General features: G+C 36.3%; 2 protein-coding genes and 1 long non-coding RNA gene across 5 annotated transcripts in view; 2 read left to right on the top strand and 1 right to left on the bottom strand.

The window, feature by feature from the left end:
• The first annotated feature begins 3,673 nt into the window (after window positions 1-3,673).
• LOC116663656 lies at window positions 3,674-7,727 on the top strand. 2 transcript variants are annotated; one of them, XR_004319916.1, is made up of 3 exons: window positions 3,674-3,755; window positions 6,571-6,574; window positions 7,717-7,727. It is a non-coding gene; the product is annotated as an uncharacterized LOC116663656 (long non-coding RNA). The 2 variants fall into 2 exon arrangements; XR_004319917.1 differs by lacking the exon at window positions 3,674-3,755 and adding an exon at window positions 6,283-6,365.
• On the bottom strand, window positions 7,346-20,164 carry PHOSPHO2 (phosphatase, orphan 2). 2 transcript variants are annotated; one of them, XM_006182848.3, is made up of 5 exons: window positions 19,812-20,164; window positions 19,306-19,340; window positions 17,635-17,809; window positions 14,062-15,206; window positions 7,346-8,041 (listed from the first exon to the last, which is right to left on the bottom strand). In XM_006182848.3, exon 4 carries the CDS (start codon window positions 15,178-15,180, stop codon window positions 14,455-14,457), a length of 726 nt encoding a protein of 241 aa, XP_006182910.1. In that variant the 5' UTR covers window positions 15,181-15,206; window positions 17,635-17,809; window positions 19,306-19,340; window positions 19,812-20,164; the 3' UTR covers window positions 7,346-8,041; window positions 14,062-14,454. The 2 variants fall into 2 exon arrangements, with proteins under 2 accessions (XP_006182910.1, XP_032335546.1); XM_032479655.1 differs by having other exon boundaries at window positions 19,876-20,164.
• A 46-nt stretch (window positions 20,165-20,210) lies between these two features.
• The window catches only part of CCDC173 (coiled-coil domain containing 173), a 28,919-nt gene continuing 28,666 nt past the window's right edge, over window positions 20,211-20,463 (top strand). Inside the window, exon 1 of the mRNA XM_006182850.3 lies at window positions 20,211-20,366. Within this exon, the coding sequence (XP_006182912.1) occupies window positions 20,303-20,366 (64 nt within the window). The 5' untranslated portion in view covers window positions 20,211-20,302. The remainder of the gene's footprint in view (window positions 20,367-20,463) is intronic.

Genomic DNA, 20,463 nt, shown 5'->3' with positions numbered 1-20,463 from the left:
ATAATAGAATTCACTATATTGTTATTTCAGATTGCTGAAGAGACCAATTTAAACTTTTGCTTCCATTGCCTGATGTTCCCTGGTTGTGAATTACTGTTTAAAACTGTGTATCAGCTATATGTCAGTTATATCTAAAAAAGACTCCCAAAAGTATATATTAGACTGCTTCAACCTGCCAAGAGAGGAGCAGTTTCTCTTATCAAAGAGACCATTGCAAATGCTAATAGATTCAATGCACTCAGAAACATATAATTAGCATTCATAAGTTAAATAAATTAATGACACTGTTCAAGAAAACAAATGTGCCATCTGTGAAACCAAGTCATAGGGAAATAAAGAGCCACCATGGAGATGAGAGATAAACAACTCTTGGCAGATACTGAGCTTAGCATGGAGTTCAAGGCTTTTTGACATCACATTGCACTTTTCAAAAGACAATTGGTTTCTAAAAATAACAATTTCATTTATTGTTTTTACTTTACTAGTACATCTTTCCACTAACTATTGCGATGTCATTAAATGTTCGATATGCTAATTGTGATATTATCAGTGTGTGTAAATGTGCCAGTGTGCAGAGAGAATTTTGTATACTTCATTTAACATACTGGATTAAACAAGTTGGTGTTAAGTGAAAAAATAGTAGGTATAATTTATACCACCACCACATAGGGCTATGTAAATTGTGCACTGCACAATGCCAGGTCATTCCACCAAGTAGAGTGCCAGGTGAACACTGTCTCTGGAGTTGTATACAAACTGCAGAGGTATATGTGGCTGCCCTGGAGTTGCTGTGTCTTAGCAAAGCCTTTTTGGTATGCTTCCTGGAAAAGAGGAAAGTGAACATTCTAATGGCTGACTAACAAGTGCTTTTGCAAGCCAAAAGGTTTCCAATCCCTTGTTTTCAACAACAGTCAAAGAGCACTTTTGACAAATAACTTGGAAAGAATCCATGAAATGAATGGCACTGCTATAATAAAATTCCTCTCATTTCCATCTAGATTGTCTATAGGAACACATTTTCTCAGGGATTACATCTATAGAAATGATAAACAAGAATATCACTGATACTAAATTCTGTCTCGTGTGACCAGAAAGCAATACTCAACCAAGGTTATTTGGTCTAAATGAAAATAAAATAGCCCAATTCATCAGATTGAAAGAATTTTTGATAAATTTTTACTTTTGATTTAATTTAAACATATTTATGTTTTTTGGTCAATTATAATAATAATTGTAATGTTAATCAGCGTAGAAATTTTTTACCACTTAAGAATCAAGGACATAAAACAATTAAAAATTTATGTACATTTTTATTGCAGAGAAGCTTAAGAGGTGACTAATAAAAGATTTTCAAGTATAAAAATGTACAGACAATTCTTTCTTTGAATGTTTCCAATATGCATGAATTTCCAGTTACCACCATCTAGTGAAATAACACCAATCCCCCAAACAGGGTCTAGAGTTCAATTACTATGTTATATTAACTGTGAGTAATTGCATAAAATACAAATTTCACCCTCTAACTCTTCAGTCCACAAATCACTACATAAATACCAGATGAGCATCATAATCAGTGACCAATCATGTCTTTTCTTTCAAAGCCCTTGGTGATTAGTCACTGTGCATCTGTTACTCAGTTCACACAAGAAAGCAAAGCTTGTAAGTTCTCTTACCTCCTGTCTGCCAGTGATAAATCTATGTGGTATTTTACAAAAATAGATGACTGAAAGAGGACATTGGCCAACAAAAATGAAAATGTAGCAAAGAATTAAAAGTGATAATGCCAAAAGTGAAATTTTCGTTGAATGTAATGAGGTTCTAAGAAACATTTGACCATGGGAACGCTGACACTGCCAGTAGTGGAGAGATGCTGGATATGCAGCCAGCCGAACTTGGTGACTCATGTGAGGATAGTTGTTGACAAACAGAAGGAAGATATCCTAGTATAAGTGATGCTGGCAAAAGATTTCATATTAAAGGAATTCTTGGCAACACTTCACGATATTGGAAATGCAAAGGAAAAATGTTGGAAGCTGATCCCAAACTTAGAAGGCAGTATGACAATTCACTAAGGAATAGAAAGATGACTGCTCTATATTGTAAGTTATAGCACAAAAGGAAGCTGAGAACTGTTTACTTTGGATAAGGTTTTTAAAAAGAAATATAATACATTAATTTCCAATGTTTCTAATAGCAGTGTAGTAAGTAAATATTGGCCTTACTTTTTTTTTTGTTTTCCTATACATTTATAGCTGACACTAAGAGAGTTTTTAAAGTTCTGACAAAAAAAATTTAAAGGTCACAGGACAATCACAATTGTTCCTACTGATTACTAAGATTACTTTGCATGGAAATCTTGCACAGTCATTTTTATGCAAGGACTGCCTGTATTTTCAGTAGGACAACATTCTCTGGGAGAAGTCCAATGTAAATATGAGCTCAGAAAAAAAAGAATAAGATAACAATTTCCCACTATTGGACAACTTGTTTGTGTATTTTTAAATGAATGATGCTAGGTTTCAAATTACAATTGTTAGCTTTTACTACATAAATTTAAAAGAGTTATTTAAAAGCTTATTAAAAAGGCACTATTTACAGTATTTTAGAAATTACAACCTTGGCAAATGTTTAAACTTATAATGGAAAGTTTTCAAAATCAATCTGACAATGTGGAAGTGAGGATATATGTTACTTTTGGAGTACTTGTTCAAAAAATAGGTTTACTCTCAAAGTAGGAACTAGCTTACTACTCTTTGGAAGAGGGTCATTTAAAAGATAGTAATTTACTGAGAATATATTTTTGGGTGCCATGGTTAAAGCTAAATTCCAGATAAAATTAATACAAGGCAGGAGATAGTAAACTAGGACCTTTATCAATTATAAAAAAAAAAAAAAGAAACAATTTTTCTGGCTGGAAAAAGAATAAAAGAACATTAGCTCAAATCAATCAAGATAGACTGATACTCTTACATAAGTTAGAGATGAAAACTTTCCAGTGACTTCCTGTCTCATTCACCAAAAGCCAAAGTACTTACAATGGCCTCCTGCCACCCCCACATCCATCCCTGCTTCTGCCCTCACCAGGAACAGCGCTGCCTCAGGGCCTTACTACTAGCTATTCCTTTTGCCTGCACTGCTCTTCCTCACCCCTCCGCACTGCTACAGGACCCACTCACTCACCTCCACTGGGTTTTTGCTCAAATACCAATTTCCCAGCGAGGCCTTCTTTTAACAATCTATTTAATAGGATCTCCGTACTCCACCCAATATTCCCTATCCCCCTTCCCTGCTTTATTTTAATTTGTAATACTTATTACCATCTATAATATTACATATTTTGCTTATTTTTAAGTTTATGGTGGGATTTCTCCCCCTAGAATATAAACTTCACGAAACCAGAGATTTTGTCTGTTTTGTTCGTGGTATTTCTCCAGTTCATTTCCGTATTCCTAGAACAGGGTCTGCCACATAACAGATACTCAGTAAATGTCGCAAAAGTGAAAACATGAGTGCATTAAAAGTAAGACTTCTAGAACTTTCTTCAAAAACTTGCTCAAGGGCTCACCGTTCTCTAAGAAATTATATAAATGAGTTAATCCACAGACACTGCCCTCCTGCAGCAATATGATGTAAAGTTCTGTGCTTTTTTTCATCTTCAAATTCAAAGCATCTGGTTTATCTATCCCTTCCTTTTCATTGCCTCTGACAGAATTCTTATCAGGTCGTCATCACTTGGCTTACTGCAAGATTCTTCTGTGTCAGTCTCTCTCCTGTCCCCTCAAGCTGTACCTTACCTTTTATCCTCCCCAAACACCACTTTCTTGACATCACTTCCCTTTACTTGCTCTTAGGGATACCTGGAAAAAATTCAAACTCCACTGATTAGCTTTCAAACCTGTCCATAAACTGGCCACATTCCATGTAACAAAGCTTTATTCTCCTACTCCCCATTTTAAACCCTAAACTTCATCAGGCAGGCCACATTCTACCTCATAAATACGCTCTGCTTACTCTCACTTTGGTTCATGATATTCCCTACATCTGGGAAGCTCTGTCAAGTCCTTTCCATATCTCCAAATCCTTTTCATCCTTTCAAGTGTAGATCACAGTGTACCTCCTTCAGAAAGCTTCTCTTATAGCACATTTAATCAATTGACCGAGTACAAAACACAATACTATATGGTCATCTAGTTGTTCCTTAACTTAAGTATTTCGTTTATGCTGACTACTAAGATGCTTCATGAAGTATATTTGGAAATTATGAACTACGTATGTACATGTCCCACCTCTTCAATCACATTGTAAATTCTCTGAAGGGCATCATTCTTTGTAAGATATAGTCCTACACTTCTTTTACTTCCACAGGCTTTTGTTTTGATTTGGTTTCTTGCACACAGTAGACCCCAAAAATATTTGTTTACTGTAGTATTTTTATCCTCCAAAATTGTGCAATAGGGTATTTTTTCTGGATTTAAACCTGAAAAGGGCCAAGTTATTAATAAATCCCTGAAAGAATATACTCTCATACTGAACTGAGGATAATAAAATATTGCATGGACCAAGCTGTGAAAATAGTAGAGATTTTGGTATGTAATAAAATGCAGACAATGATTCTAGAGGGGCAGAAAAAAATGTGAATGAGCAAGTTTTCCAGTTGGCACTGATTATAAAATCCTATGCAGCAAGTGGTATTTAGTTTAATTGTAAATATTTTTACTAGTTGTTTGGATATATTACTGAAAATTTATTGTTTGAATATAAAGGACAAACTAATTTTTTTTACTATGTAACATCTTCCATAAACAATGGGAGTTTCAAGAATTTTTGTGTTAGGAAATACTTTTGTTAATATTTTGTTTCCATATGAACCATCATCACACAGACAGCAGTTTGTATGACATAAACAACTAAGACAGATTTAGCATTTGGCTTAGAATGCATTATTGCATATGCCCTTATAGAGCACATCGAAAAATCTGTTTACAACAGAACTATCACATTGTCCATCTGAAAAAGAAGCCCATCAGGCAGCACAAAATGATACCGTGTTAGCTAAAAGATTTAAGGCAATTAATAATTATTTGTATATTCCCTACAACTGGTCTCATCTGAAGATGGGCTGTGGGGCTATTAGGTCAGTAAAGCACTCGTTCTCTCATCTTATGAAGAAAAGCATACCTGATAATAGGGGTAGGGAAGTGGTTATAAATCCCAGTCCCACTCACACTATTAACAGAGCTACTCTACCTGGTCTGGTGCCTGCCTGCAGTTGCCCTATTGATATATCAGCTGTCCCTTGGAAGCAGCTTTTGAGACCATAAAGGAAAATTTCTAACTCTCCTTCAGGGCTAGTATAAAACAGAAGCTAAAAAATTTAAATGCTGTAAAAGTAATGTGTATCAGAGGGAACATTTTTCAAAAGTAGAACAAAGATGTAATTATAACCTGTACTATTAAAAGACTACACTTGCACTACAAAAGCAGATTTAAACTAATAGATTTATGCCACGGTACATGTAATACTTGGACAGGAAAAAAAAGCCTAATATGTACTAATACATGAAGGAGGTGACTGAGCTGGACATCAAAAATATTTATTAAACACTCAGGTGGTGATTGTTATGGTGTGACAAGGCTTGGTGATATGGAGATTACTACATGGGGGGAAATATTCTGGATCTGTGGCTTTAAGAGTAGCAGTATTCCTTATGTACAATTGCTATATCTTCACTTGATCCACAAATAAAAGATATGGACTTTTAAGCATTAAGTAAGTCATTCTCAAAAAGGGATTATTTTATTTCCCAGGAGACATTTGGCAATGTCTAGAGATGTTCTTGGTTGTCACAACTTGCAGGGAGGAGTGGCACTGGCATCCAGTGAGCAGAAGTCAGGGATGCTGCTAAATATCCCATAATGCATAGGAAACACCCACTCCTGCCCCTGACCCCCAGAAAGAAATTATACAGCCCAAAATGCCTATAGTGCCGGAAGTCAAGAAAGCCTACAATAAGTCATTTGCTATGCCAGGTCCCACTCTAGCAGTTTATTTCTGTGTCTAGTAATTCCTCTTTGGTGATCAAGTGCGTAGGAGCTGGGGTAGGCTATCCTGTGGCAGATAAGCCTGCACATCATGATGCTTGGCTGCTCCTTTAGAGTGGACACGTTGGACTCACTTTTAGGGGTTGAATTGACTTTTAGATTATTTTTATGGCACCCAGACTTGACCTATAAGCCAGTCAAGATTGCTTTCTGGGTTTTACTGTTTTTATAGGAAATGGTGCTAGACTCGGCAGGTGTGGTAATCAAGAGGCATCTAAGTATTTGACATATTTTATCTCTGTGTTAGAAAAGGAGAATCTCAAGTCCCACCCCAAACCTATGAAAAACATTTTGCATTTTAACATGATCCCAAGAAGCACTGCTTTACAATACATTGAGGAAAAAAGGAAGAGAGAAGAAAGACAATGCTTAATAGAGCAAAATGAGATAATCAGTGACTTGTTCCTTGAATATAGTACTGTTCAGGGACAATCTTGAAGGTCAAAGAGGACTGTGAGTAGGTCAGAGGAGAGTCATGAAAATAAAAATTCATTTCTAGGGATCAGATAAAGAAATCATAGTTATCTAGCCTAAAGACAAGAAAACTAAGCAACATGAAGAGTTCAAACCTGTGACCTATTAATATGCTGAAAATCAGCAAGGCCGACCCCAAAATGGTTCTGTGATAAAATAAAAACCTCCTTCTGAAGGCCTTAAAATAGGGTGAGTTAATTTTATTCAGAGGATAGACTAAAAAATTGCCTTGTAGCTAAACCTACAGAGCACTTAAATTCATAATGGTAGCAGAATTACAGAATTTTAGAACTGGAAGGTACTTAGGGATAAAACTCAGTCTGGTCATTTTACAGAAAATAAAATGAACTCCAAGAAGCAAAGTAATTCACCAAAGTCATATAGCTAATTAGCAGTTAGAGCTAAGACTAGAATTCAGATCTCTTGACTAAACATTACCTAGTTTTGAAGAATTCTTTTATTACTTAGTTCTGTGACCTCACCAAGCTTGTTTTCTCATATAGAAAATTGGAATAATATTTCTATTTTGAAAGATTTTTCAGGTAAAACAAGTTTATACTTACTTACATTATGCATGTAGTAATGCTTACACCTTCCTAACACAGCAATCACGTCACACTTCAATACTGTCCTCTTGTTTTACTTCCTGAGTTCTTTAAAGGACAGAGATCTTTCTTTCTTCCCTCTCTTCCTCCCTCTCAATTCTTCCTTAATTTTATTTACACTTCATTCCATTTAAAGTGCAAAAAAAGTGAATTTAAATCAAAAATTTTAAATTTAAAGAATATTTATTAATATAGGTCAATTCTTATGCTATAATTTTAAGTGACAAAAGCAATATAACAATTATAAGAATAATCCATCTGTGTCAAAGAGCACATATATATATATATGTATACATCTATATGCATATATACACAGACACACACACACACACACACACATATACAAACACACTTTGAGAAAATTATGAAAGGATTTGGTATATGGTGACATTATGGTCAATCAGTTTGTAAACGTCACCCAAGCAGTGAAGAAGTATTGGGCCTTTGGACAGTAAGCAGCCCTTGGCAAAGCTTTTATCTGGAAGTTGCTGGAGAAGGTATGGGCACACATCTGGCTTCATGGTTATCTGTGCAGTCAGAAGAGCATTGGTTAAATGCTCTGCTGTCTTGAAATTCTTAATAATCTTTGAACAAGAAGTGCTGCATTTGTACTGTGTTCCGGGCCTCAGAAATTACGTGCAGTCAGTTCTGTCTGAGCAGCGCAGCCCTGGCCATTCACTGGTAGGTGATACTGGGTGTGCTCTATCTCCCAGGAGGTCTTGATTTCTTTAACATTTTTTTTAAAGTACAGTTATAAAAAGTTAGAAAATAGATTAGCAGAGAACTTAAGTCACCCCTAAAACTCTCACAGGCAGGGACATTTTCATGAGCTCCTCTTCATACATCACAATGTTCTGTGTCTAGTCAGAAGAATAAAGAATGATTTGTTACTTTATAGTATGAATTGCCAAACACCTACTTACAAAAAAGGTGTGCATATGAAAATCAGACTACTATTCCTTAAGAGATGGGATTAGCTATTGTATTAGTTTTTTACTGCTATGTAACAAGTCACTACAATTTAGCAGTTTAAAACAACACAAAGATATGTCACAGTATCTGCAGGTCAGAAGTCTAGGCATGGTGTGACTGGGTTCTCTGCTCAGGCTCTCACCAGGCTGAAATCAAGGTGCCAACCTGGGCTGTGTTTCTCATCTGGAGCTCAGAATCCTCTTCCAAGCTCACATGCCTGGTGGTAGAATTCATTTCTTTGCAGTTAATGTTAGGATTGCGGTCCCTGTTTGTTTGCTGGCTGTCAGCCAGGGGCTGCTCTCAGCTCTAGAGGCTGTCCACATTCATTACTATGTCCCTTCCTCCAGCTTTAAACCAGCCATGGTATGTTGAATCTTTCTTGCACTTCAAATCACTGACTTCCTTTTCCGCTACCAGCCAGGAAGAGTCTCTGCTTTTAAAGGGCTCATGTGTTTGGGTCAGGTCCACCTGGACAATCTCTAGTTTAAAGTCAATTGTGCCATAAAACATAACCTAATCATGGTAGTAAAATACATCAAATTCACATACTGGGGATTATGCTTGGCATGTACACCAGGGAGTGGGGAATCTCAGGGACCATTTTAGAATTCAGTCTACCATGGCTATCCAGTGAAGAACAGGAGGTTCCTCTACTTCTCTATCCTATTATGACTTCAGTAGCCTTTTTCAATTTACATTTTTAACTCTACCATCTCTATTTGATAAGTTCACCTTTCAGCATAGTAAAGCTGGCCATGAAGACTTTGCTTATCTTTGAGGGAAACAGAGATTCTTTTGTTTTCAAAGGGAAAATTTTAGAGAACAAGAGTCTTACATTTTAAAAAGCCTAGTTAATTTATATCAATATATTTGTTTCATTAAATCTAACAATCTAATGAGATAATAAATCACATGTTTAATTTAGATGTTTATATTTTAAAATGAAGACTGAGTCTAGATTATCTAGAAATAATCAAGCATAAGATTTAGAAAAGATTAACATAAAACAAACAATATTTGTCACAAATATGGCAATATTAGTATCTTCCATGTATGAAGTACTCAGAAAAATAGATAAGCAGAACACAAGACCCTACAGATGAATAAGCAAAGGACATGTCCAGACATTTAAAAAGAGGAAACAGAACTAATTTAAACCTGGACTTCAGTGATCTAACACTGAGTGTGCAGTATGTGTGTGAGGTGCTGGTATACAGGACTGAGAAGGGCTCCTATTCAGCCACAGGCACTGTTATGTTTGTGGCCAGCATCCATTCTTCTGTTTGGTGCTTCTGTTCTGACTGGTTGGTGCCTAATCCCTGGAACCCATGAATGTCACCTTATAAGGAAAACAGGTCTTTGTAGATGTAAGTTAAGGATCTTGAGATGGGGAGATGGTCCTGGATTATCTGGATAGGCCCTAAATGCAATGACAAATGTCCCTGTAAGAAAGGGGCAGAGAGATATTTGATATAGACAGAAAAGAAGAAAGCAATGTGACCACAAAGGCAGAGACTGGGATGATGCAGCCACTAGCCAAAGAATACTGGCAGCCACCAGAAGCTAGAAGAGACAAAGAACAGATTCTCCCCTAGAGTCTTTAATGGAGGGTGGCCCTGCTGATACCTTGATTTCAGCCTAGTGAAACTGTTTTGGATCTTTGGTCTCCAGAACTGAGAGAGAAAATATTTCTGTTTTAAGCCACCCAGGTTGTGTTAATTTGTTACAACAGCCACAATAAACTAATAGAATGTCTAATTCAGTAAACCTTCACAACAATGTTAGGGGAGGAAGGAACTATTATTATCTCCATTTAATAGAGAAGAAAATTGAGGTGTTGAGAGACTAGTAATTTACCCAACGCAGGCCTAGAACTCAAGTTCAGGTCTTTCTAACCTAGAGCAGAGCTTTTTATTACCATGTTGCATTAGAAATTAAAATTGAGATATTACGACTTCTGCTTCTGGAGGAATTGGGATCGGACTAATCCTCCCACTGTAAATAATAAGAAACTGGGCAAAATATATAAAATAACAGTTTCCAAGCATTGGACAACAGGCAGTGCAGGACTGCGATCCATGAGATAAGGGAAACAAATGAAGTGAGCCTGATAATTGCCTGTATTTCTGCCTGGAGACACTTTCAGCCTGAGGTACAGCAGGTGGAATCCCAAGCAGAGCATGGTAGTCTCACTGAATTGAACAGATGGAGATAAGTTTGAGGAGGCAGAACTGGCTGCAATTCGTAGGGCAGAGTACCAGACAGGAAGGAGCTAAATGGAGAGAGCTCCAGAAATCTGTAAGAGGGGAGTTCCCCTTGAGTCTGTGATTAGATAGTAAGCCACACATGCATAGGGTGAAACACCAAAGTATGGGCAAAAAGTGACCCCAGGAACCATAAACAATTCCCAGAGTTCACATGGAGCTGTAAGATATCTGAGTTCCAGTTAAAGCCAGAGAAGCACTGGTTTTTATACACTGGGGAACAAAGAAGGAAAGTGAAAGAACAATGCTTATGTTAAAAAGGCAAAGGGAAAAAAAAGACGGATAGATAGAAGGACAGACAGATATGTAATAAAACAGACAGTAAAATGTTAATGGTAAAATCTAGATAGTAGGTATTCATGTGTTCACAGTCAAATTAAAGAATTAATAAGGAAACATTATGTAAAACTATATGCCTATAAATTGCACAACTTACATGAAATGGACAAAGTCCTTGAGAGATGCTATGGTCATTTAAAACTATGTCCAATATTATTTAACTCCACTTTCAAAGGTAGAGTCCAGTTCCTCTCCCTTTGAGTGTGGACTTGACTTAGCATTATGTTTTAACAAACCAAATACAGTAGAATTGATGGTGTCTGATTTCTGAGACTAGGTCACAAAGGCATGGTGGTTTCCTCTTTGCCCTCTCTCTCAGATCATTCAGTTGGCAGGAAACCATGTCTTTAAGGATATTCAAGCAACTCTTTGGACACGCCCATGTGGTGAAAATTGAGGCTTCCCGCCAACAATCAGCAATAAACTGAGAATTGCTGAAAACAGTTGTTGAGAAACCAAAGCCACTTGCCAAAAGCCATGTGAGTGAACCACCTTGCAAGCAGATCTTTCAGCTCTAGTCAAGTTTTCATATGACTACAGCCCTAGCTGACATCTTGACCATTAGAGACCCTGAGCCAGAACAATCCAATTAAGTGCTCCTGTATTCCTGATCCATAGAAACTGTGAGATAATTAATGCTTAGTTTTAAGCTGTTAAATTCAGAGGAAATTTACTATGCACCGATAAATAGTCACAAACTACCAAAGCTTACTCAAGAAAAACTATACAACCTGAATCCATAATCTATTAAAGAAACTGAATTAGTAGTTAAAATCTTCAAAGGAAAACTCCAGGCCTAGATGGCTTCACTGCTGAATTTTATCAAACATATATGAAAAAAAATAATACCAGCCGTTAGTTTGATTGTTGCTCCTTTCAATGTCATTTTTTTTCCTCTGGCAGGTTTATGCTTTTTTCATCTTTGGTTATTGGCAGTTTTACATCTTTTTATTTTCCTGTTTGGGGTTCCTAAACCTGTGGTTTGATGCCGTTTATCAATTTTGTACTGTTCTCAGTCATTATTTCTTAAAAGATTGCTTGCTTCAATTTTTTTTCTCCTCTCTTTGTGGGACACCAACTTCCTATGTCAGATCTTGCTGTGCCTCCTATGTCTTAATTTCTCTTCTGTACTATCATTGCTCTGTCACTGTATTATTCCGGATATTGTCTTCTAACTTGTGTTTATGCACTCACTCTCTTAACTGTGCCTGTTCTATTGTCAAATCCATCCATCAAGATTCTAATTCCAGTCACAATAATTTTCAATTCTAGCACATCCATACTGTTTATATAATTCTCAATTCTTTGCCAAAGTTTAGTTTGTCTGAAAACTCCAATACCTGAAGGTCCTACAGGTTTGTTTATTTATTTATTTCTTAATTGAAGTTTAGTTGACTTACAATGTTGTGTTAGTTTCTGGTGTACAGCCTAGTGATTCAGTTATACATACATATATTTTTCATTATAGGTTATGACAAGCTACAAGCTACTGAATAAAGTTTCCTGTGCTACACATAAAACCTTGGTTTTAAAAATCTATTTTATATATAGTAGTTTGTATGCAAGATCTGTTTAAATGAAGTTCCTGATGGTGTTCATTTATGTTCCTTGGTGTGTCTCTTTTTATTGTGTGCCCTACAATGTACTTACAATACTGTTTATAGATTTATTTTGAGGACTGTTGCATTCATTTTCTATTGCTGCAAACAGTATTACCAAAAACATCATCTTCAAATGACCCACATTTATTATCTCATAGGTTCTGTTGGTACAGGAGTCCAAGCACAGCTCAAAGGACCTGCTTCAGGGTCTCACAAGGCTAAATCAAGATGTTAGCCTGAGCTATGATCTCAGGTGAGGCTCCACAATGGAAGGATCCACTTTCAAACTCACTGGTTATAGCATTCAGTTTCCTGCAGACTGCTGGACCAAGGACCTACTTTTTCCCACTGGCTAGAGGCTACCCTCAATTGCTTGCCATGTACCAGTTTACAACATGGCAGCTGGCCTCTTCAAAATCAACAAGGGAGAGAGCTTCTTAACAAGATGGGCATTAAAACCTGATGTAATATAATTAGATACACATAATCACATGCATCCCATCATCTCTGTGATATTGCATTAATTAGAAGCAAGTCATAGATCATTTCCTCCACACACACGCAAGGAATACCAACTTACAGGATCACAGGGGTTTAACTTAGGGTCTGCTTACCATACTTAGGATGTTAACTTCCCCATGAGAGAATTCTGATTTGCTTCTACCAAGCACCTAAGAGCTCTAAAAATCTTAGAAAACTTCAGTCCAATTTCAGGGATTGAAAGTATTTAAAGGCGAGCTGATATTCCTCTGAAGGCCTATTTACTTCTGAATCATTCTTACTCTTGATGGGCAGCATTTTGAGATCCTTATTCAAAGTAAGGGGAAGGTTTATCACTGCAGGCCTCATACTCCAATACCTCGTCCCCCTGGTCCCGTAAGATTGCCAAGATAGTCACTCGGTATCTCAGGCACCACTTACAGAATTGGCCAGCACTTTCAGGGATGAGCAGCTGACCTACCTAGGTTTCTGTGCTTCCTGAGCTATTGTTTATCACTGTCAGCTCTTTCATGTTTTTAAGCAGATGTTTTAAAATTCTTGTTCAGCTATCAGCTTTTCTGGATGCACTCTGTAGAAGATCTGGTCCAAATTACTTGGTCTACAAATGCTATAAATGAAAGCCTTATTATTATTATTTTTTTACTTTTATATTTGTTACTAGCTTCAACATGTAGAGAAATTATAATCTTTAACAGTAAATGTGTTTCAACATAATCTAACTATTAATTTAAAGCAAAACAAAGATTTACCTTTTCAACCACAAAAAAATAAATTAGAAAGTACCAATATTTTCCCATAAAATTACATGGAACATTTCTATTTCTGGAGTTTCAATAGTGGAAAAGAAAATAGTAATATTATTACATAATGGATACTTATGCCTAAAACATCTGAGCCTAGAAATTAGCATGGTATTATAAAGCTTTCTAGGTCAGTTGATATTTTGCTAATATCCCTATATGAAACAGTCTCTTAAATGTTGAGTGTTCCTACAAATCATATATTGCAACACTCAAGACTTCACTGACAAAAATTTTATGTGAATTAAGCATTAAGCTTATTTTTAAGATCTGTAATTATTAGACATGCTTTGGAAATAAATATCTAAGAAAATAAAACAGATGACTATTCTCTCTGGGAATAAATTTTAAAATATAATCTACCTAATAACCACCTTTGGTAGAGACCACTAGCTGTACTTACCTCAATTTTGTACTCCTCTTTTTTCCAGTTTTTCCCAGGTGCACGACCATAAGGAATAAAAGCTGTATTTTTCATCCTTCCTTGCAGTTAGGTAAGAGCACTGTGACTAAGTTTTGGCCAGTAAAATTTAAATGAGGGTGTAACCTTCTCACGCACTGTCCTTCTTGCTGGCCAGAATGCTGATGTGAGGGATGGAGCTTGAGCATCAATGTTGGATAGTGAGTTGGAAGCCAAGTGCTGAGGTTGGTAGAGCAACACAGGAGCTTTGAGATGCTTAACTCTGGAATTCTTTTAAGTAAGAGAGAATTTTTTTTTAAGCCACTGGTATTTGAAGTTTTAGTTTTATGCTGCTGTACCTAATCTTAACTGATACACATTTCAGTTGTTGGCAGATTACTCCTTTATTAGGATTTGTAAGTGAGAAATTATTTCAACACCTGAAGACCAAACTACAACAGAAGATTCCATAGGCTCAAGATTTTGAGACATTCTAGAAAGAGTTTTCTGTAAAGTATATCCTTTCCGTGGCATGGCAACATCATTCTTCTTTAAAAAGGTTACTGGACAGACATCATTTCCGCCATCACCTATATAAACAATTTGTGTATAATTCACTCCTTGTTTTAACTGTTTATCTACAAATTCTACCAAAACTACATTTTTGCAAAGATTTTGGGGGCACCTATTGCAAGAATGAGCATGATAATTTCCCACAGTGAGATGACCACTGCTATCAAAAGCTGCTGGATTTGTAAATACTTTATCAAACACATCAAGAAAATTGGTAGCTTCTAAAACCCAATCTATGAAGACTGAGTTTGAATCTGAAATAATGATGCAGTCAAATTTATCCCTGTTCTTTCTTATAAAGTTTAAAAGTTCCACCATCCCTGGAGCAAAAGGCATTGATATCACTGCTCTTTTCATTTCATCTTCTCTTACACCTTCATCTCCCAAATACTTAAAGACTCTGCCCATAAATTCTGTCCAAAATCCTTTTTTATAAGAGTCTTGTAGTTCAATAGGAAGCTTTTTCTCTGGAGCACACTGGACAATCCAGGTGTCACTATTGTCATCTATGATTGTATTGTCAAAGTCGAAAACCAGCAAAATTTTCATGGTTCCAGAAACAGATTTGGGTTACCCTGAAAAAGAAGAAATTATTATTCCCTAAACATACTCTGTTTTACACACCTAGCTATAGTATTTATTTAACAAACATTACTGAGTGTTAATCTGCTAAAACAAAGGGTGACTATAAACAAGTTACAATGATTAAATATTTTAAAACTACCATTTACGCACTTTTTCCTAAGAAGCAAGTTTGTATTTGAGTATGTTAAGTGAATAGAAAGCAGAATATCTAAAAAGGATATTCATGGTACTATTGTGCTCCTGTGGGGGTGATTTTTTTTTCTGTGGGAGTCATTCTTTGAGTACCCAGGATTAAATTATAGAGCAATCCAATGAGAGAAGTAATGAAACAATTATTCTCTTACAGTCTAATTTATAAAAGTTATAAAATCAGATAGAAAAAAATGTAGGCTAGTCATTCTTATTGTCTTTAGATTATCATAGTCAAACTTACTAGTTTAAAATATTTACAATAATTCTCATATTAAATAATAGGTCATGTACAATACAGATTACTCTGAACTAGCGAAAATTCTGGCCAAATTTAATGTAATGTGAAATCTTGCAAAATTTAAATCATTCTTCTAAAAGGGTTTTAGCTTAATGTCATCAGTGCCAATGTTGTAACTAAATGGCTGCTTGATGCTGTACTTGAAACTCTAAACAAACTGCTTGACTGGAGGTCAATTAAATTCTTTCAGACTAAAAGTAACTTTTGTTAACAATTTTCACATTTATTTATATTTTCTCTAGATAATTTTGCTCTGGAGTGCCAAATCATCTGGATATATTTTAAGTAAGTGCACTGCTTTTGATATAACAATTACTCAAATCTGTTTTCATTAATTAAGGTCATTAATTATAAATCTCAAGAGAGAAGCAAAGAATAAACCGGTCAACAGATGGTTCGGATAAAAATTATCATATAAAAAAGGAATTATACAGAATACCCCAGAAAATCTACAATTTTTTTAAGAGTAACTGATATATTTAGAGATATCACTATACACCAAACACTGGACTAAGAACTTCACAATCTCATCATCTCATTTAACTGTTGTAAACCTATTTAGTAGGAATTATTATTATCCTCATCCTAAAGATATGTAAACTGGAGCTGAAGTATTAGTTACATAGGTATTAATTAATAGCAGAGTTGGAATTTGGCCCTAGGCCTGCCTGACTCCAAAGTTTATGCTTTTAAGTAACCCAATATAGTTTCTAAGAAATAGAATATTTAAAGACTATTGATCAGTCTAAAAATAAAATACCAAGTAGGTCATTTTGATGAAAAGATGTTTAATTATACAAAAACATTTTTTAGTCTCAAAATACACAGTAACCATAATACCATATCTGTCTACTTTATAACCATTCTGAGGTTTTAGCAAGAAATCCTAAAAAGAAGAAAACCCCCAATAAGAAAAAGATGAGATCAATTACAAATAAAAAAATATGGCATTTATCTACATGTATTCTCTGGTTTATAACAATAGATATCCAGTAGGTGCAACTGAGAATAGAGCTCATAATTCATTATAAGACTAAGTATCTGTGCCTTTCAGTTGAGACTATCTGGAGAATAACTAACCTTAGAGGGGTCATTCCTGTTGTGTGAATTTAAGCATGACAGAATATTCTGACGTTATGGATCTTTCTATCTCTAAATGTCTAACCCAGGTGTCTCTGACTGCCTCCCAGAAATTTAAACGCAGAATTCACTTTCCAATAGAAACAATGTAATAAATAGCAATAAGGAATGCTTGGCAATCACATTAGTACTGCACCAGGCACATTTTTTTTTTTACTGTACTTTTTAAAAATTCAAGTATAGTTGATTTACAATGTTGTGTTAGTTTCAACTGTACTGCAAAGTGATTCCATTTTATACATATATATATATATATATATATATATATATATATATATTCCTTTTTCAGATTCTTTTTCATTTAGGTTACTACAGGATATTGAATATAGTTCCTGTACTATACAGTAGGTCCCTGTTCATTTTATATATAGTAATATGTATCTGTTAATCTGAAACTCCTGAGTTATCCCCATCCCCTTCCCCTTTGGTAACCATAAGACTGTTTTCTATGTCTCTGAGTCTTTTTTTATTTTGCAAATAAGTTCATTTGTATCATTTTTTAGATTCCACAAGTGATATCATATGCTATCTGTCACCCAGGCACATTTTAAATTAAGATGCTTTTTAGGCATTCTGATTTATACATATTTTAGAAACATTTTTCAAATGTAACTCATTGTTGGTTGAAAACTGCTTCAAGCTTAGATTTAATTAGTCCCATGTTACTAAAATTCCTGCACTATTAACCTCAACATAAGATATATAACCCTGAAGTTACTGTAGTTCTCAGAAGTTTCTGTTATTTTTTTTCTCAACACTCGACATAAACCTTTATTAAAAATACTTACCCAATTTAGTATTTCCAAGACAATTAATCTGACTTCAGCATAGAGCTTAGGTTAAACAGTCATGACAATCTTCAGTTTTAAATACCAGCCAGTTTCTAATCAACATTACTCCTACTCTATATGCAGAGAACAAGGTCTTCTGGTTTGAAGCAAAGGAATAAAGACTTCTTAACTCCTAAAATCAATAAAAAGTATTTAAGATATTTTAAAATTTATGTTTTCTAATTACATTGTTTTCTCTTACCTCAAAAAAAGCATCTATTGGCAATGGGAGAAATAAAATTTTGCTTAAACAAAAACCTTAAATACAAAACAGAGGATGTTATGTGAATATAAGTTTTTATCCAGCAGACAAAATCACAAACATTAGGCTGATTATTTTGAGATTTCCAGATTCCAATTTTTCTTTTTACTTGTCAAACAATGGACAAATACCACATTCTGTTGTCAACAAACTTTCAAAGATTTAGTGCTATACTTGAAATAAAAATTTCTCCAAAAATTAAGGATGTACATAGATTCGTGTTAAAAAAGCCAACTGATTTTGAAATCAACATATTAAAATATCAAAAACAGTTATTAACTGTTCTCTCAGGAAGCATGACTAGCATATATTTTGTTATGTCTGCCATGTTTCCATAGTCTAACAACAGCCTATGTGCTTTTTTTACAATAATGAAAACTAGGAACTACACAAGAATTTCAATAGGGGGGTTGCTTAAATAAGAATATGTACATGACAGCCATATAATGGAATATTTATTTAGCCAGTAAAAGGTAACATGTTTGAACTAAACAAGTCACAAAACAGTGTGTACAGTAGTGTCTCATTTTTGTTTAAAAAAGTCTGTGTGTACAGTGGTAGGTTCAATGCAGTCCATCCTCTTCCCACACTGATTCTGCAGTAAAAAATTTCCCCCAGAATAATTTAAGCTCTGTTTCAGATCAAAGTGCATATACTACCTTAATTTCACAAGAACAAAAAAGGAGTGGTGGTCACAGAGGGATAAACAACTAATTCTAGATACACTTGGTTGTAAAGATCCATGGGTTAGAGTTACAACCAAGTGTTGGAAATAAAGTATCATTTTATCAAACCGATAAAAACGGCAAATCACTGACACCAAATCTTACAGAATTCAATACTTTTTGCAACCAATTCAGTTAAAATTCCAGAGATTTTTTTTTTGTTGGGAGATAATTCTCCATGGGTCTCTGGTGGCTCTGCCTACCTTACAAGCAAGGCAGTCACTGCCCTTTGCTCTAGACTGTCTCAAAAATGTATGCACAGTGAACACCCTTGAGAGGCATGCTTATTGCCCACTATAATAAAGACCTGGATTCCCTAAACTGAGGGTTCCTGTCCTGTAATGCAACACACTCCATGCGCAGGTGACTTTTGGCACTCCCTGCATCATCCTGTGGTAACTGGGGCAAAATTGCTGATAACCTGGCTACTGCTACTGCTGTAAGTAATTCATCACTGACCTAGGGGTCTGGGTCTTCCACAAAACTGTGGCAGACTAAGTTGTTAGCATACAAGTAGGGTAAAATCTCGGACTCTTTCCAGTTCTTGACATTTTTAAAACTATGATTCCAAAAAACCACCATGTTGTATGTGCAAAAACTAATTTCTGCCAGCAAATATTTTATTAATCCTTTCATACTTACCAGCATTATAACGGTGGAACATCTGGTAGAATAATCTAAAGAAAAACAATACAACTATGTGTTAGAACCTTTGCTGATTAAAAATCTTACCTCCTTTTATTTTGAGTAACTTCAAATTGATGCCTAATATGTACGTCATAGGCAACTAGCTTGTAATGAAATCGTTTGTACCTCGATATGTTAGAAAAGGAGCTTCTGAAACCAAGCTTGTATCCACTTTTAACAGGTTTTTGTGTCCTTAGAGGTCTTATTGGTCCCTCGAAATACATTCATTTTATTGTACTGAATTTACCAAGCAATTAAAAATATCTTAAGGGTCCTACTTAACATGACTGTTCTGGGAAAACATCCAAGCTTTAATATTTCTATTTTCTAAAAAAACAAACAAAAAACTAACCCCTGTCTAGCTCAGATCATGCTTTACAAACCAAAGTGTTAAAAAACAGATTTTCTGTCATTTAATCCCTGGGTTTTTATAGTTCAGTGAGGGGAGCTTTGCACTTCACCTTCCACCCGCGAGGAAGTCTGTGGACCACACACGCCACGCCTAGGCCTCGCTCTCCCGCACACCTGCGGGGTACGTCCCAAAGGTAGGGGTAGGGACCCAGTTGGCTGTCGTTCTCCGTGAGGCGCACGATGGGGATGAGGATGGGAGCCCCAGGCCGGGCTGAATCACCAGGGCTCCTCACTGACGCAGACCGGGGATCCGCAGGGGTGCTGGCCTCCCCGCGGCTGCCGCGGGCCCTGTCCTCCTGCCTCCTCCCGGCGCCTGCCAGCCAGGGCCGCCCCACTCCCACGCATAGCCTCGACCTCCCGCGCAGGCGCACTCTTCCTTTTCCAGCCCACCGCCGACTGCTGCGCTTTCTCCGTCCCTCGGAGACGACTGTCGTCACTTCCGGCGGCGTTGCTAAGCAACCGCCCTGTTTGGCCAAACACTCCGCAGCCTGGAGGCCGCGGGACTCTCCGCGTCGGAATAGCTTTTCCAAGTCAGAGCGCCATGGGCTCCTCAGAGATAATCGTGCGATTCCGGAGGCGCGGTGGACAGGCGAAGAAAAGCGCAGGTGAGCTAAACTGACTCATCTCGGCCCTGTTTCTGGCCCCCAGGCATGGGGTGAGAGGCGAGGGTGCCAAGTGCGGACTTTCCTTACCTTCTGAAAC

This window comes from Camelus ferus, chromosome 5, assembly GCF_009834535.1.
Source record: "Camelus ferus isolate YT-003-E chromosome 5, BCGSAC_Cfer_1.0, whole genome shotgun sequence".
Classification (NCBI taxonomy): domain Eukaryota; kingdom Metazoa; phylum Chordata; class Mammalia; order Artiodactyla; family Camelidae; genus Camelus; species Camelus ferus.
Note: the sequence above shows the minus strand (reverse complement) of the source record. Positions and strands in the feature narration are given on the sequence as shown.

Bases quoted from the DNA above. Each gene is read 5' to 3' on its own strand.
- PHOSPHO2 (XM_006182848.3), bottom strand. From the start codon at position 15,180: ATGAAAATTTTGCTGGTTTTCGACTTTGACAATACAATCATAGATGAC.